At 44.9% G+C, this 16,753-nt stretch overlaps 1 protein-coding gene across 3 annotated transcripts in view; it reads right to left on the minus strand.

The window, feature by feature from the left end:
* grm8a (glutamate receptor, metabotropic 8a) overlaps positions 1 to 16,753 on the minus strand; it is a 190,796-nt gene that overhangs the window by 25,838 nt on the left and 148,205 nt on the right. For all 3 annotated transcript variants that reach the window (XM_034526034.1, XM_034526035.1, XM_034526033.1), the window contains exon 7: positions 293 to 432. In XM_034526034.1, coding sequence (XP_034381925.1) covers positions 293 to 432 — 140 coding nt within the window. The remainder of the gene's footprint in view (positions 1 to 292; positions 433 to 16,753) is intronic.

The following is a 16,753-nucleotide window of genomic DNA, read 5'->3' on the forward strand; positions in this document are numbered from 1 at the left end:
ATGCTTCAATTTTGGTGCCAGCATGCACAGATTGTGTGTGTGTGTGCGTGTGTGTCAAACATTTCCAGCCGAGTCGCAGAGGATTTCGAAATCATGTGATGTTGAACCTTCATCCTGCCAAGGTATGCAGGCTTTAAGGCCTCGGAAGTTTCAATAAACCACTCAAATAAAAATACATTTTGGACTACTCTAAAGGCATTTCTTCCTTTATGACACAGAAGTTAGTTCCGAGAACAACAATTGCAGATAGAAAAGAAGGTTAAAAAAGCAGCGAGATGGAAAAAGATCTCACTCTGAGGTGTAGTTTGTTGGTCCAGGAGCCAATGACTCTGTACTCTGCAGTGGACCTGTTGATGGTCTGGTACTGGAAGATATCGTATCTCCCTGGAGCGTCTCCGTTCTCATTAAAAACCACCGGTGTACCGGCGTTTCCTGGATCAAACACAGAAGATGGGGACATTAGTTGTTACATTTTGATGTGTGCTCCAGTGGTTCCATTTTTAATTGATCCCCACAAGAATGAGCCAAACTCCTGGAGAAGAAGAAAGGTTAACGAATGATCATCATTTCTTGCACTGTTCAAATGGAAAGACATCGAGTGCAACCCGCCTTCATATTCCCTAAACGTTTCACATGTATCTGATGAAAGAGACTGTACAGGCTGTTTAGCAGAGGGGGAAGGCTCGTGAATATAGCTTGTGGTCCATTCAGAGTAGCCTGATAATCAAAACTAGAAAAATAACAATTCCATTACATTTCTTTAAAGAGATGAGTGAAATACTGAGATATAGACTTACTATATAACAATGTATATAGAGAAAGGCATAAGCACACACATTACATACATGAGAAACATCAGAATTTAATTAAGTAATATTTCCTCGGGCGATGTGTTAAGGAGCAGAAATGAGAAAAGAAGTGTCACCAGTCTTTATTCTACTGTGTGTGTGTGTGTGTGTGTGTGTGTGTGTGTGTGTGTGTGTGTGTGCGTGTGCGTGTGCGTGTGCGTGTGTGTGTGTGTGTGTGTGTTGTAGGGTGGTGTGATTGAATAATGCACACGCACGGGTAGGTTTATGTGTCCTCTAAGGTTTAGTTTTCTTACTATCATTAAGGCCGAACATAAACCTTTTATCCATCTTCCTCTCCGACTTACTCACCTGGTATCTTTTATGTAGCAATACAATCAAATCAGATTGCTGAATTCGGCAAAGCATAAAGGAAATCCAATTACATCGAGCATGTGGGAAAAAAATCACTGCCTTATATGGAAAGTCCAACTGCATAATATAAGTCATCGATACAGCGGCATGATGCTGAGGATATATAAATACAGTTTGAGGCAAAGCACGGCAGAAACGCCGTTTGTAAAGATTGCAAAATCAACTAAGAGAATGAAAACAGAGAGCGACAAAGGAGAGTCGTGTCGGACCGACGGAGTGGAGCACAGGACATTAGGAGAAGGAAAAAAAGACAAAGGAAAAGTGTTTTGAGATTTAAAAACAAAAATAAATTGAAAAACAGGTGAAAAGAGCAGGAAGAAACGGATTAGTAAAGACTCTCGCTGTCATCATAAGTAATGAGGGATGCATACAATGGGTAGAAGACAGAGAATGAGAAATAATAACTATAGGAGGTTAATAGAGAGAGAGTGAGAGAGATGAATGGAGGAAGACTGAATCAATAGAGGAACTAAAGTAGAAGTCTTGGTCTCTCATTGTTATCACAAGTTATGGATGAGGTTCGTTTCTGCTAGAAGTGGTGCGTACATGTCCAACTGTAACTATTAGCCCTCCCACTTTAATGTACCTGCTCACACACACACACACACACACTCACTAAACTAAGGGATACGGTCCAATGGAGTCTTTTCCCTTAACCTACAATGAGTTCTCCTGGCATCTCTCTGTGCACCGCAGTAGGAACGGCACAATTATCTTGACTTCCTCATAACCCAGATAGCATTGATTTGAATAAAGCAAGGCCAGTGCAAAATGCCAATATTTGTGTTGTGCATGTGCTTGCTGTGTTCTCTTCTACTTAGTTAATGTGTGTGTCTGCTGTGTCGTAGGCACACATGACCCAGGTGACTCTTACAAATGCAAAAGTGCTGACTGATAAATCATCGTATCATCATCGTGATGTGAAAATACATTATGAGCACATTGCAAAAGGCCACCTGACTATTTATTTCGGGACGGTTCCTGCAAGCTGTTATTAAACCCCGGAGCTTCAGACCGCATGGGGAACAGAAGTGATGTGTAGCGGTGACGTGTGTTGTTGACAAGGTTGGAGTCATAAAGTTGTTGCCGTATTGGTGCAGACTACAGAACACCTCAGTGTTATTATTTTTATTTCCTCATAAAGTACAGGGGCTATGTAACCCTCGACGACACAAGCTTAAACAAAAGCTAGGACAGAGGACAGGAGGACATACTGGCTAATGCCTGTGTTCCTCCTTTCTAAATTTAATTATTCATGTATTATTTATTATTTAGCTTAGTAATATTTTAGACGTTTCCAGTAAAGTATGAATGAGTTTGTATATTGACAGACATTTGCTGCTCTAGAAACAACATGTGACATCGTCACTCTCACCTACATTACATTACACGACATTACATATTGCACTGGCCCTTCACACACCCCTCTCTTAAAGAGACAGCGCTCTCTTCCAAATGGACAACAAGCACTTTCCTCCCACAGTTAGTATGTGCACAGGTGATGAACGCTCTCAAATATAGGAACAACACATGAATTAACTTAAATACACATTTCAAGTAAATTATGAAAAATGGACACAGTTGTATTAAATCGGTAAGATATATGACATAACATATTTCAGGGTGCTACACACCCATATTCATCACACAGTCACATTGTCATCGCAATATTGAACAATGTTATCACACATCGCCAATTTTCCTCATGTTGTGTCGGCCTCAAATACAACGTACCACCAGACCATCTCACAAGGACACCAACGTGGCCGCCTGCACATGAGTGACATGCTCTAACCTGCCAACAGCAACAAGACGTCTATCATTGCCCTCGTAGCCAAGGAGCGACAGCATCTAAACACATCCTCTCTTCCCCCCCCCCCCAGCCCCTCGTGCTCTCAATCCTTCACAAGCTGAAAAGCAACTTCATTTCTTTGCATTCCCCAATCGCTCTCACCATCTCTTCCCTCTGTCTTTTAATATTCCTCTCTCTCTCTCTCTCTCTCTCTCGCCCCTCTTGTTTTCCAGATCTTCATATCTTTTTAATCTTCTCTCCGTTCCCTTCCTTTTCTCAGCATGCATAAAACACAAATGTTTTTTTTCTGTGTACCTCATCCAAGTGAGAGGGTGAGGGTTAGTCACAGGACTTATTCACGTGCAACAGAGTGAAAACTACAACCACCAAATGTCCTTTAGTTCCTCTTTCTTGTGTTCTCCTCTATGTACTGCTGGGCCCTTTTGTTGGACTGTTGCCATCGTTTTTAATCATCATCTCTTTCCTTATCTCTTATCTTTGTTCCTACTTTCTATCACTACATCTACCACCTCTTGCTTTTTATCTGGTGCCACACGTGTGTCCTTCCTTGACTTCTGCTTTTCTCGGTTTACTAATGAATTGACTCCTTCATTGACACACTTATTTCCTTGTTTTTAATCCATCTAAATTTTCTTTGGTCGCAGGTCACCCCCTCTGTCTCAATTTTCCTCCATTCTGCCTTCCTTGCAGTCATTTTTATTATAAAATGAAAGGAAGCAATAAGAGGGAAAAAAACAACATTAACAGTAACAAAAACAAGGAGAGGCAATTCAGTTATTATAAAATTCATCAGCGATTATACAGGGCTCACCAACAAGGGCCTGCCCTACTTTATTTGAGCAACTTCATTGCTCTCTAAAAGAGCACAAAAAGGTTTATTTTCTCGCCGAGTGATGAATATCATATTCATATTCTCCTCAACAGTCTGTCTGACTGTCTTCTAGTTTCTCCTTTTTTACCAATCATGTCTCATTAGAGCGAGCCAGGGATGCAGCAACTACATGTTCGGCGCAGAGACATGCTGGCAGGTACTTTACATTATGCAGCACTAAAACTTAAATTTGCTTTGAAAGCAGTGGTTACCTTGAGTAGAAAATGATTATTCAATCTCATGGTGTTTGCACCATTTGCTCATAATTCCTGAGTAAGTTGGATAAAGACCACACTTTTAAAAGTAGCAGCAATTACCGCAAACACACATATAATAGGCACGGCAGGAGAATGGTAGCATCAAGCCAATATGTTGTGAAAACAGGTTGCTGACAACCCCTCATCATTTCTGATTAATGTTTTGATTTAAGAGATGCATGGACAGGCTTACTGGCCTAATTATTTCTCATTTGGGTTTTGTAGCGTTTATTCACACTTATTTCTAGAGCATTTGTGCTACAGGGGCGCAAGGCATTTTACCAAGTCGCTACAATGCAGCTCAAACTAACGACCATAAAATAAATGCACTCTTTTATTGTTTAACTTTAAGAACATTTCGTTACAGCTAGAATACAGTAACTTGCCTGTTGGGCGCGGTGTTACGTGCCTTGTATTGTGTGTTCTCTCCCCTCCCCCCTCGTGTTCCCCTTCAGGTGCCAATCGGGTGATTAGTTGCCACCGGTGCAGGCCAATCCTGCTGCACCTGGGTTCCTGTTGGCAAGCTGGCCAATCAGATGAGTGGGCGTTGTTTTGTTTTATGCCATGCACACACTGACACTGCTAGGCGTGAAGGTTTGTGGTGGAGGGGTTGAGCACAGTGGGTAAGTTGTGGGGTACCATGTGCATTTGTGTTTCTTTTGTTAGCCACAACCACTTTTGACTTGTATTCAAAAATATTTTTTGTATTCTACCTCCCCTCTCCCGACTGAAAAGGGGACGTTACAGGCGAGTAAAAGAAAGACGATGGAAAACTAGACTTTCCATGTCTGTCAAAAATGTCATCATTTTACCTTTTTAGACATTTTTGTGAAATTGTCAATATTAGAATATATTCATTCTTGAGTTATGGCAACAACAACAAAAAAACAACGTTGTGACGAGACCTTTTCTTTTTAAAGACCGAATTATGAATTGGTTCGTCGTTAAGGTCAAGTGGATGTTTGTGCCTGGTTGGAGAAATTCCCTCCTAAGATTTCGCGCAATATCGTGTTCACGAGAATGGGATGGACAGACGGAGAAACCTGCCAGTTAGACACATTTCTGACCGTACCGCAGTCACACTTTGTGTCACATGACACGTGTTTCTCCATGTCGACGCTGTTAGATGTTTTCTGCAAATCACTGAATGGGTATGTGTCAGGCATCGATAAATAAATCATGTTCCTTTCTGCGAATTGTGGTAATTCTTGTTCATCACATTTTTGTATTCCTTACAGTCTTCATTGTATCTTTTTTTTTCTTTACTTAAACTACCTGTTCTCTCTCTCTCTCTCTCTTCCCCAGGTTCTCTCACTGCAACAGCGAGGCACCGGCATAAGCTCTGCTGAAGTGTCCCTGAGCAAGATGATGTTTCCCTGCCTCCCCGAGGCGCTGCTCTGTAGCTTCCCTGCAGAGTGGGCTGATTTCCCTTTGGGGATCAACAACAGAGTATCAAAAGAACCCCCCCCCCTAACTCCTACAACTTTCCCCTTTTATTTGCAAGGGAAGCTCACCTTTTGCTTCAATAATGTAATGAGATATGAGTTTGTGCCACGGTGCAGTTGCATCTCGCTGAAGTGGACTGGCACACTGAGACGAACCCGTTGAAGGAGTGAGTGAAACACTAATACTGGCACAGGAAAGTAGATGAGGATATTGATTTGATTTGCCACTACGTTTCAATATATTCGATGTCAGTCGCATCTATCTGATCTGAAAAGATTAAATTAATACGAGATATTAGGATAAGTGAGCATGACATCGGAAAAGCCTAACGGCTACTGCGAGGCAAAATAAGATGGAGGAAAAAGAGTGACAGAGGAAGATATAAGTTTTTTTTTTTTAAAAAGGAGAGTAACAGGTCTGTGGGAAAGCATCAAACCCTCAGACAGACATGCAAGAAACAGATAAAAGCAAAAGAAGAGAGGGGAAAATGAGCGAACATCACATATCCAGCAAACTGAAAAGACTCCAAACTTTCTTAGTTTGACAGACAAAGGGGGCAAAGAAAATGGATGGGGAGCTACAGAACTACAGCATTGTTTGAGAATATGTATATTAGCATAGGCCTGAAAACTTCCCTGGCTGACAGGGATAGAAACAACCAGATGGAAGGAGAGGGGCCGAGAATGTATGAACAAACGCTCCCTGGTACTGGAGCGAGAGAGACAGTGAGACAAAAGAAGTATAAAGAGAGAGAGAGAGATGGATGGAGAGAAGAAAAAGAGTCTAGTTGGAGAGGAAGAAGCAGAAGGGCTGTTAGAGAGCCCTCAGCCTTGCCTGGTTCACTTTGGCAACATTAAGGGTGAAACGCAAGTCTTCATATCGGAGTGTAACTGTTTATGACGGGGAGATGGATGCAAAGGCGACAATGCAGCATGCATTAATAAAACATGGGTCCGTGTGTGTGTGTGTGTCTCGTCTAAAAATGTGCCAACAGGCTTCCATCTGTGTGAGAGAACCAGATGACGGACACAAACGGACAGTGAAAGAGAATAAGAAAGGACAGAAGAAAAGTAATAATGAAGCCTGAACTCATCACGCAAAAATAATGCCAGTTTCACAATGGTCTCCGGTGGAGGAAGTACCTGACACTGAGCAGAAGCGAGGCCTCGTGGCTTATTTCCGCACTCCTTTCTTCTGCTTTCTGAATTTTTCATCACACAAATTGACTTTTTTTTTGCACTGTTTGCAGCATCCTGTGAGCCAGTTTTCACTGCTTGCCGTATAACTATCCTGATGGCCAACCCTCCCTGCTTCCTCAGCAGCTGTTTCTCCTTCCCCTCTCTCTCTCTCTCTCTCTCTCTCTCTCTCTCTCTCTCTCTCTCTCTCTCTCTCTCTCCCTCCTAGCCTTGTTTCATCTCCCCTCTCTATCTCAAAACTACCCATTCTCTCCCATCCTTTCCTATGTACATTTCCAAAGTACTCTAACTCTCCCTTCTCCCGCTGTCTATCCATCCCTACCCCTTCAACCTTTCTTCTTTTATCAGCCTCTCTGTTATCGCTATGCCTCGGCTGAGTGGGGAAAAAGGGAGACGAGGAGATAGTTTGTCAGAGAGAAATAGAGCAGATGATAGAACAGGCAAAAGAAACAATACATGTTTGAAGTGGATCTAGATCTCACTGTCAGTATGACACATTGACTAAATAGTGAAAGTGAGATTAAGATGGAGAGGGAGAGGGAGGACCAGAACAAAGGAAAGGATTTTTTATTTATTTTTTACTGAAGACGCACCGCACACTTTACTCAGCCACACCAACTAATGCGAGCAAGCAGACTGTGAAAGGGAGCCTTGTATGGCAACCGCCGGTAATTACAGAAAACTCATTTAAGAAGCCTCCATCTGTGTCATGATCTGCATTTGCTGCCGTCTTGGGGTGGGAAGGGAAGAGAGAAGTAAAAAAAAAAAAGAGGGTCCACTATTAAGTTGATCAAAAGAGACAAAACAGCTTGGACGGGGGGGGGTAGAAATACAATTTAGAGGGAATGAAATCGAGGGAAAGGAGAAATAAACCAAACGAGAAACAAGTAGTTACATTACCGGACTTGGCACAGGAAAGGAGAGGGTGAATATTAATGAGGATGTTACACTTTTTTATATATATATATATATATATATATATATATATATATATATATATATATATATATACTGCGATGTAGCCCTTAATTATATTACACAAGTAGTGTCCTGCAGCCTATATTTCTGTTTATACGAGATAAAGAACTTTCCAGCTTTTCACTTTTCCCTTCAAAAGACCAAAGCCATAAACAAACACACACACATCTACAGCAGCTATGCAAGTCAATACATCCCAAACCCTCCGCTGTTCACCCATCCATCCCAACAGCACAGTATGTCATGTATGGTGAAGCCCGGTATGTGTGCCTGCACAGTGTTGTCTGTCAGAAGATTAGGTGTGCTTGTATTTTTCGGTCTCCACAGCTGACACACTCACATTTTATGCAGTTAAATCTAATCCCCCCTCAACAACACACTGATGACAGGATGTATATATTTGGTGTCAAAAAGCTGCAGCGATGTGAGATTCAGTGGTGTCTTAGGATATGCAATAACAAATTATTATTCTCGTCTCTCGTTTCATCAAACTCAATTCAACTGCAATCCGCGGTTGTTTTTGTGTCTGTGTGGATACATGTCTTCCTGTCTACTGTATTCATTTTAGTTTTCTGTTTGATTGCTTTTATATCTGCCTCTTCTTTTTCTGTTTTATCCCAAATGATATTCAGTGAATGAACCCCTTGCAGAAATTAGTCTGCAGCATTATCTATCTATCTATCTATCTATCTATCTATCTATCTATCTATCTATCTATCTATCTATCTATCTATCTATCTATCTATCTATCTATCTATCTATCTATCTCACTGAAAGGATAATGAAGAGAGTAATAGAAAACCCTATATTGAGGAATACAGCCTATATATATATATATATATATATACACTATTAAAAAAAGAAAGAGCTGTCGGTCTGCATGTCAATAAAATTGACAGTATATGTTCTGACTTTCTGTTTGGGATGTCAGTCATTCTCTGAACACATTGAAATCATTCACCAGCCAAGTATGTTTCCACCTTCAGCTTCCAGTGGATGTGAATTGCTTCTCATGGGGCGTTGGAACGACCAATGTAACGAAGGGGATGCCACCTGCTCAAGGTCAGACATGATGTCAATAATCTCCTACTTACTACCTGCTGCTTGTAAGGGAGCAGCAGGTAGTAAGTAGGAGATTATGTGCGAGTCTAAGGAGTTATGTCTGTGTGCCAGAGGGACGGGCGGGAACACACAGAAAAACCAGCATGAAATTATGTAATATTAAAATATGAACATTGTGTTGTACAAGACTTTATCATGTGACATTTGATTATTGTTATAGGCTACGGTGAAATCATTTGACTGACAGTGAAATCGTTGCTGTTCTTAGGGCTCGATGAGAGGGTCGGTACCACTGTCGGGTATGAAGCTCGAGCCGGGCGGTGCTTAGCTTAGCTTAGCTTAGCTTAGCATGATGGCTGCGAGCGGGGAGCCTGGATTCTCTAAACCTCTGTACCAGATATGCTTACACTACGCAACCCCCTCTACAACTGCAGGATAAACTGTGTCAATCAGTGACCTTTAGACATGTTTACATGGAGTTTTTTAAACGACTTCCATTCGTCATGCTAAATCGCCTCATGCCTCCACCTCCATTTGTAACGGGCATAAACCAGGTAGACGAGTGACATGAAAAAAATAATCACAGGGCTACAACTAATGATTATTGTCAGTGTCAATTAATCTGCAAATAATTGAGGAATAATGTGTGTAAAACTATTTGGAAAAGTACCTTGCTTGAAGTTTTTAGATAGTTTAACTTGACTAACCCAAAATATATTCATTTCGCTTGTGACCCAAATTTGAATATTTGGAACTTGCAAAATGTTACTAAAAATTACTAAAATGATGAATTGATTGTGTTGTCTTGTGATTTTGTAAAGACCCCGTTAGATTTGATTGATAGCTCAGATAGCCCTGATTCTCTAGCCAGGACCATTATCACTTCCCTTCTGTAGCACAAGAGCCAACCGCACTCTACAGGTGCTGTTCCTTTAAGTGTCACTGCAGTTGTTTTTGTGGTTTCTATTCTGTTGTCTGTTGTTAGGAAACACTAGAACACACTAGAAAGGGGTTTAATTGAGGGATGTGATACCTCAACACCTGTATATCAAATATCAAACATATTTTCAAATGTATTTTCAACTTTGACATCTCCCTCCTCTGACATATTGTTTTGGATGAAAGTCGGACATTCTTTCTGTCTCTCTCCATCGTCTCCTACCCAAGGTTGCCCCGACCCAGGAAAGTTTAACATATTTGACTTCCAAGCCTCCTGTTTCTTGATTTTCTTCTCTATTTGCCTGTCTCCTCTGCTATCGTTCTCTCAAGATGGAACTTAAAGTTAAAGATTCTGTCTCCCTCTTCCATCTTTTTCTTTCCAATGCCGTGCAATATAAAATCCATCCTTCTCATGGTTTTCTCCCAGCTTGCGCTTCTCAAGGTCATGACGCCCTGGTAAAGTCTGATATATCTGTCAGCACATCCTCTCTGTGTCCCTCCATCTCTTCCCTTTTCTCGGCTATAGGCCTCAAGCATTGCATGGTTCTATTTCACTCTTACTATGACAATAATTGTTGTTCCTTGCCAAGTGAAGGCATTGTAGAGGACTCTTCACATGTGTTTCCTTCTTTCCTATAAGCTGTTATTAAAAAAGTAAATTGTGCTCCTATCGCTTTGCGCCAACACAACCTCTCTTGTCTTCTTCAGGTCTCTCCTGCCAATCAGCTGTCACATGTTCCTGGCCAGATGCCTCATCATTCATGCCAGGTCAAGTTCATCATCTTCAATCTACTCCTCTTGTGCCGTCTCTGTCTCTCTGAGGTCATTATGAGTTCATCTTCCCCTACTTCTCTTTCTCCCTTAGGTTGTCCAGGAAGGTATAGAGTTCATCATCTCTCCTCTAATTAGTGCAAGGCGGCTCCCATGGTGAAGTCCATCTTGTCTCCCAGCAGGAGATATAACCTGGCAGTGATAACCTTTTACGAGAGTATTTTCTTGCATGAAAACACACACACACACTCACACACACACGCACACACACATACACGATCGTGTGGAGGACAAACGTCGGCAGATGTCATCACGGTTGCTCTCATGTTCTGACTTTGTTTACCAACCCATCTGAAACTTACACAGTATTACAATCTAAGAAGAAAAAAGAGAAAGAAGTGGTCTTTGATTTGTTGGATCTTGACCTACAGATGGGACTTGTGTTTAGAACTAAACAAGTTGTAAACGCTGTGTCCGAGAAAGTTGTCTGACACAAAAAAAATGCTTTCAGAACAAAATACACTCAACCCTACTACAAATTCATACACCGCAAAAATGTGACATTACGCTCAAAACCTAAAAAAGATAAACCGAAAATAGTTTGAAAAAAAGCGTAATAAATGAATGCTCTTTTGATGAGTCAATACATTTAGGGAGTAGGAGTGGAAGGAGACAGGAAGACTGAGTCTGACCGAGAGCTAAGGAGGGAAGAGAGGGATGGTGAAAGGGAGACGATAGAAAGAACGGACAGCAAAAAGGAGGAGAAGAGTGAAGGACAGAGACATGAACGAGAGAAAAAGAGTGATGGGACAATAAACATTAGCACCGGCTGTGCTTGAAAAGTATATTCCATCAAATAAAACAATTGTTATTAATGACACAAACAAATATTGTTTCACAGTGATTTCAGTTTCACTTTATTACATTACATTACATGTCATTTAGCTGACGCTTTTATCCAAAGCGACTTACAATAAGTGCATTAAACCATGAGTCCAAACTCAGAACAACAAGAATCAAGCAAGTACAATTTCTTCAATAAAGTTAAACTACAGAGTACTATCCGTACGTGCCATTTAAGTGCTACTAAAGTGCTAAACAACAAAGTGCTATCGGTAAGGAACATTTAAGTGCTACTAGAGTGCTACTCTTTTATGGAACCAGCTTCCACTTTCAGTCCTGGAGGCAGACACAGTCACCTCATTCAAGAATAGACTTAAGACTTTCCTGTTTGATAGTGCTTATAGTTAGGGCTGAATCAGGTTGGCCCTTCCTGATCCGATGTGAGGTCCTGGGACAGGGATGTCGTATGTGTACAGATTGTAAAGCCCTCTGAGGCAAATTTGTAATTTGTGATATTGGGCTATACAAAATAAACTGAATTGAAAATTGAATAAACTGAATTGAAAATTGAATTACTCCTCCTATGAATCGCCACCTTAACGTGGTGGAGGAGTTTGAGTGGCTCAGTGATCCTGGGAGCTATGTTGTCCGGGGCGTCAGCCCCTGGTAGGGTCTCCCAAGGCAAACAGGTCTCGGGGGAGAGCCCAGACTAAGAGCGGTTCAACAAACCCTGATGATAAGCAGCCCACGGATTGTAGCCACCTTGCCCGGACAAGGGAAACCGGGGCACCCTCCCGGAGCCAGACCCAGGAGGGGAGCTCGTCGGCGAGCGTCTGGTGGCCGGGCTTTCGCCCATGGGGCCCGGTCGGGCTCAGCCCGAAAGAACAACATGGAGCAGCTGTCACCCTGTGGACCCACCACCCGCAGGGAGAATTATCGGGGTCGGGTGCTATGTAGACCGGGCGGCGGGCCAGGCGGGAGACCTGGGCGGGCCGATCGCCGGCAGCATAGACTAGCTCTAGGGACGTGGAACGTCACCTCACTAGCGGGGAAAGAGCCGGAGCTGGTGCAGGAGGTGGAGCGGTACCAGCTAGATATAGTTGGGCTCACCTCCACGCACAGCATGGGCTCTGGAACCAAGCTCCTGGAGAAGGGTTGGACTTTGTCCTTTTCTGGAGTTGCCCAGGGTGAGAGGCGCCGGGCGGGAGTGGGGATACTCACGAGCCCCCGGCTGAGCGCCGCTGTGTTGGAGTTTTCCCCGGGGAACGAGAGGGTCGCCTCCCTGCGCCTACGGGTTGCGGGGAGTAAGGCTCTGACTGTTGTTTGTGCTTATGCACCGAACAGCATTTCGGAGTATCCGGCCTTCTTGGAGTCGGTGGGAGGGGTCCTGGAAAGGGCGCCGCCTGCCGACTCCATAGTTCTCCTGGGAGACTTCAACGCTCACGTGGGCAATGACAGAGAAACCTGGCGGGGCGTGATTGGGAGGAACGGCTTGCCCGATCTGAACCCGAATGGTGTTTTGTTGTTGGACTTCTGTGCTAGCCACAGTTTGTCCATAACAAACACCATGTTCGAACATAAGGTGGCTCATAAGTGTACCTGGTACCAGAACACCTTAGGCCGGAGATCAATGATCGACTTTGTAATCGTATCATCTGATCTGCGGCCGTATGTCTTGGACACTCGGGTGAAGAGAGGAGCAGAGCTGTCAACTGATCACCACCTGGTGGTGAGTTGGATCAGATGGCGGGGGACTCGGCTAGAGAGACCTGGCAAGCCCAAACGTGTAGTGAGGGTGAACTGGGAACGTCTGGCAGAGGATCCTGTCCGGGAGGTCTTCAACTCCCACCTCCGGAAGAACTTCTCACAAATCCCGAGGGAGGCTGGGGACATGGAATCCGAGTGGACCTTGTTCAAAGCCTCTATTGTGGACGCGGCTGCTCGGGGCTGTGGCCGGAAGGTCATCGGTGCCTGTCGTGGCGGCAACCCTAGAACCCGGTGGTGGACACCGGGGGTGAGGGAAGCCGTCAAACTGAAGAAGGAGGCCTTTCGGACCTGGCTGGCCCAGGGGTCTCCTGAAGCAGCTGACGGGTACCGGCGGGCCAAAAGGGCTGCAGCGACGATGGTCGCGGAGGCTAAAACTCGGGCATGGGAGGAGTTCGGGGAGGCCATGGAGAAGGACTTTCGGTTGGCCTCAAGGAAGTTCTGGCAAACCATCCGACGGCTCAGGAAGGGAAAGCAGGGTCTACCCCAGGCTGTTCTCAGCAGGGGGGGGGAACTGCTGACCCGGACTGGGGACATCGTCGGGCGGTGGAAAGAGCACTTTGAGGAACTCCTAAACCCGGCCAACATGTCCCCCGGAGAGGGGGCAGCGCCGGAAGACTTTGGGGTGGATTCACCCATATCCCTGGCAGAGGTCGCTAAGGTAGTCAAAAAGCTCCTTGGTGGCAAGGCGCCAGGGGTGGATGAGATCCGCCCTGAGATGCTGAAAGCGCTGGACATTGTTGGGCTGTCTTGGTTGACACACCTTTTCAGTGTCGCATGGGGGTCGGGAACAGTGCCCATGGACTGGCAGACCGGGGTGGTGGTTCCCATCTTCAAGAAGGGGGACCGGAGAGTGTGCTCGAACTATCGTGGTATCACACTGCTCAGCCTCCCGGGAAAAGCTTATGCCAGGGTGCTGGAGAGGAGGCTCCGACCGCTTGTCGAACCTCAGATTCAGGACGAACAGTGCGGATTCCGTCCCGGTCGTGGAACAGTGGACCAGCTCTTTACCCTCGCAAGATTACTGGAGGGGTCCTGGGAGTTTGCCCAACCAGTTTACATGTGCTTTGTAGACCTGGAGAAGGCTTTCGACCGGGTCCCTCGGGGGTTTTTGTGGGGGGTGCTGCGGGAGTATGGGGTGCCGGACCCGTTGGCACGGGCCATCCGGTCTCTGTATGCCTGCAGTAGGAGCTGTGTTCGTCTCCTCGGTAGTAAGTCAGACACGTTCCCGGTGGGTGTTGGCCTCCGCCAGGGCTGCCCTTTATCACCGGTCCTGTTCGTGACCTTCATGGACAGGATATCTAGGCGCAGCCAGGGGGCGGAGAGGATCCGGTTCGGGAGTCTCGGGATCGCCTCTCTGCTGTTTGCGGATGATGTGGTCCTGTTTGCCTCCTCGGACCGTGACCTCCAGCATTCACTGGGGCGTTTTGCAGCCGAGTGCGAAGCGGCAGGGATGAGAGTTAGCACCTCCAAATCTGAGGCCATGGTGCTCTGCCGGAAACCGGCGGATTGCTCCCTCCAGGTGGGGGCAAACTGCCTACCCCAAGCGAAGGAGTTCAAGTATCTCGGGGTCTTGTTCACGAGTGAGGGTAAGGTGGAGCGGGAGATCGATAGGCGGATCGGTGCGGCTGCAGCAGTAAAACAGGCGCTGTACCGGTCCGTCTTAGTGAAGAGGGAGCTGAGCCGGAAGGCAAAGCTCTCCATTTACTGGTCGGTCTACGTTCCAACCCTCACCTATGGTCACGAACTCTGGGTCGTGACCGAAAGAACGAGATCTCGGATACAAGCGGCCGAAATGAGCTTCCTCCGTAGGGTGGCCGGGCTCAGCCTTAGAGATAGGGTAAGGAGCTCGGACATCAGGGGGGAGCTTGGAGTCGAGTCGCTGCTCCTTCGTGTCGAAAGGAGTCAGCTGAGGTGGTTCGGGCATCTAGTTAGGATGCCTCCTGGACGCCTCCCATTAGAGGTTTTCCGGGCACGTCCAACTGGTGGGAGGCCCCGGGGAAGACCGAGGACACGCTGGAGGGATTATATCTCCCGGCTGGCCTTGGAACGCCTCGGGATCCCCCAGAATGAGCTGGAAAGTGCTGCGGGTGAGAGGGAAGCCTGGGTCGGCCTGCTGAACCTGCTGCCACCGCGACCCGACCCCGGATAAGCGGGTGATAATGGATGGATGGATGGATGAAAATTGAATTACTACGGCTCTACCTTCCCTATTCAAGGTATAGTCGAAAAAGATGTGTTTTTAGTTTGCGACGGAAGATGTAGAGACTTTCTGCTGTCCTGATGTCAATGGGGAGCTCGTTCCACCAATGAGGAGCCAGGACAGCAAACAGTCGTGATTTTGTTGAGTGTTTAGCTCGAAGTGAAGGAGCTACAAGCCGATTGGCAGGAGCCGAACGAAGTGAACGGGCTGGGGTGTACGGTTTGACCATGTCCTGGATGTAGACCGGACCCGATCTGATCAAACAACTTTTACTTTGCATTTTGCTTTCGGGATTTTCTGTTTAATTCCATTCCAGCTTTCTGAGCCACAGGCAACATCTATTTTTTTTTTTTTTATTTGAATGGACTTTTTGAAAATATTTTTTAGTTTTTCAGATTAGTTTAGCCAAAGTTGATGAAATAGGAACAACAAAACGCACTAGAGATTTAGAAGTTTGGGACAGAGTTGCCCCCCTAACATTTGTAGGTGGCTGTTAATCCTGCAGACCCTGATTCAACAGACGGTATCGCATGTTGTCATCTTTCATCAAATTTCTGTCCGTACTGAAAACAATATATTTGGATTCCATTAGTCATGAAGGCCTTGGTGTGTGTGTGTGTGTGCGTGTGTGTGTGCGTGCGTGTGTGTGTGTGTGTGTGTTTCCTTGGATAAGCAATAAACTCACTCGATAAACAAAAGCTGGACAGCACTGTCATTGCTGCTCCAGGGTTGGTTTCCTTATTGTTGGTCGTACTTGCTCTGTAATGCACCAGCCTCAATTTTTTTTATAAAGGTAAGATATTATCTGTTAAAGTCACTGTATAAAGATATATTATTGTTTTTTCTTGTCCTAAAATGGGGGAAACGCAGCTTCATGTGCATGCATCACTGTGTTGCATATATTATTGAATGATTCCTCTGCATAATATACCTACTTCTTATTTAATTGTTCACGATTCAAGTGTCTTACTTAGCTGTGCCGTTAACCATATTACAAGACGAGAAGGACGTCTTAGGGATACCAATCTTGTTGGAGGAGAAGTCCACCTTGAACACCTCCTAATAATCACTTCCTGATTACTTTGTAGTCACTTGGCACATTTATTTTTGTCCCCATATTGCTTTCCTGCACCTCCCCTCTCCGTTCTTGTCTCTCTTGTCTGGCCGGCTTCACTTTGTAAGTTAAGTTATCTTGAACCCAACAGGAGAACAATCCCTGCCAAATCTCTCCCTCTTCTCTTTATGTAACTACTCAAAAGGTGAACTTATGGATCCAGAACGAGCAGAGAGAAAAGGAATCCATGATCCAAAGACTATAGCTTATTTTCTCCCTCCATCTTTATGTGCCACAAACACACAAAGAGAGATAGAACTACCTCCATCGTTGCCC

Source organism: Cyclopterus lumpus, chromosome 23 (assembly GCF_009769545.1).
Source record: "Cyclopterus lumpus isolate fCycLum1 chromosome 23, fCycLum1.pri, whole genome shotgun sequence".
Classification (NCBI taxonomy): Eukaryota; Metazoa; Chordata; class Actinopteri; order Perciformes; family Cyclopteridae; genus Cyclopterus; species Cyclopterus lumpus.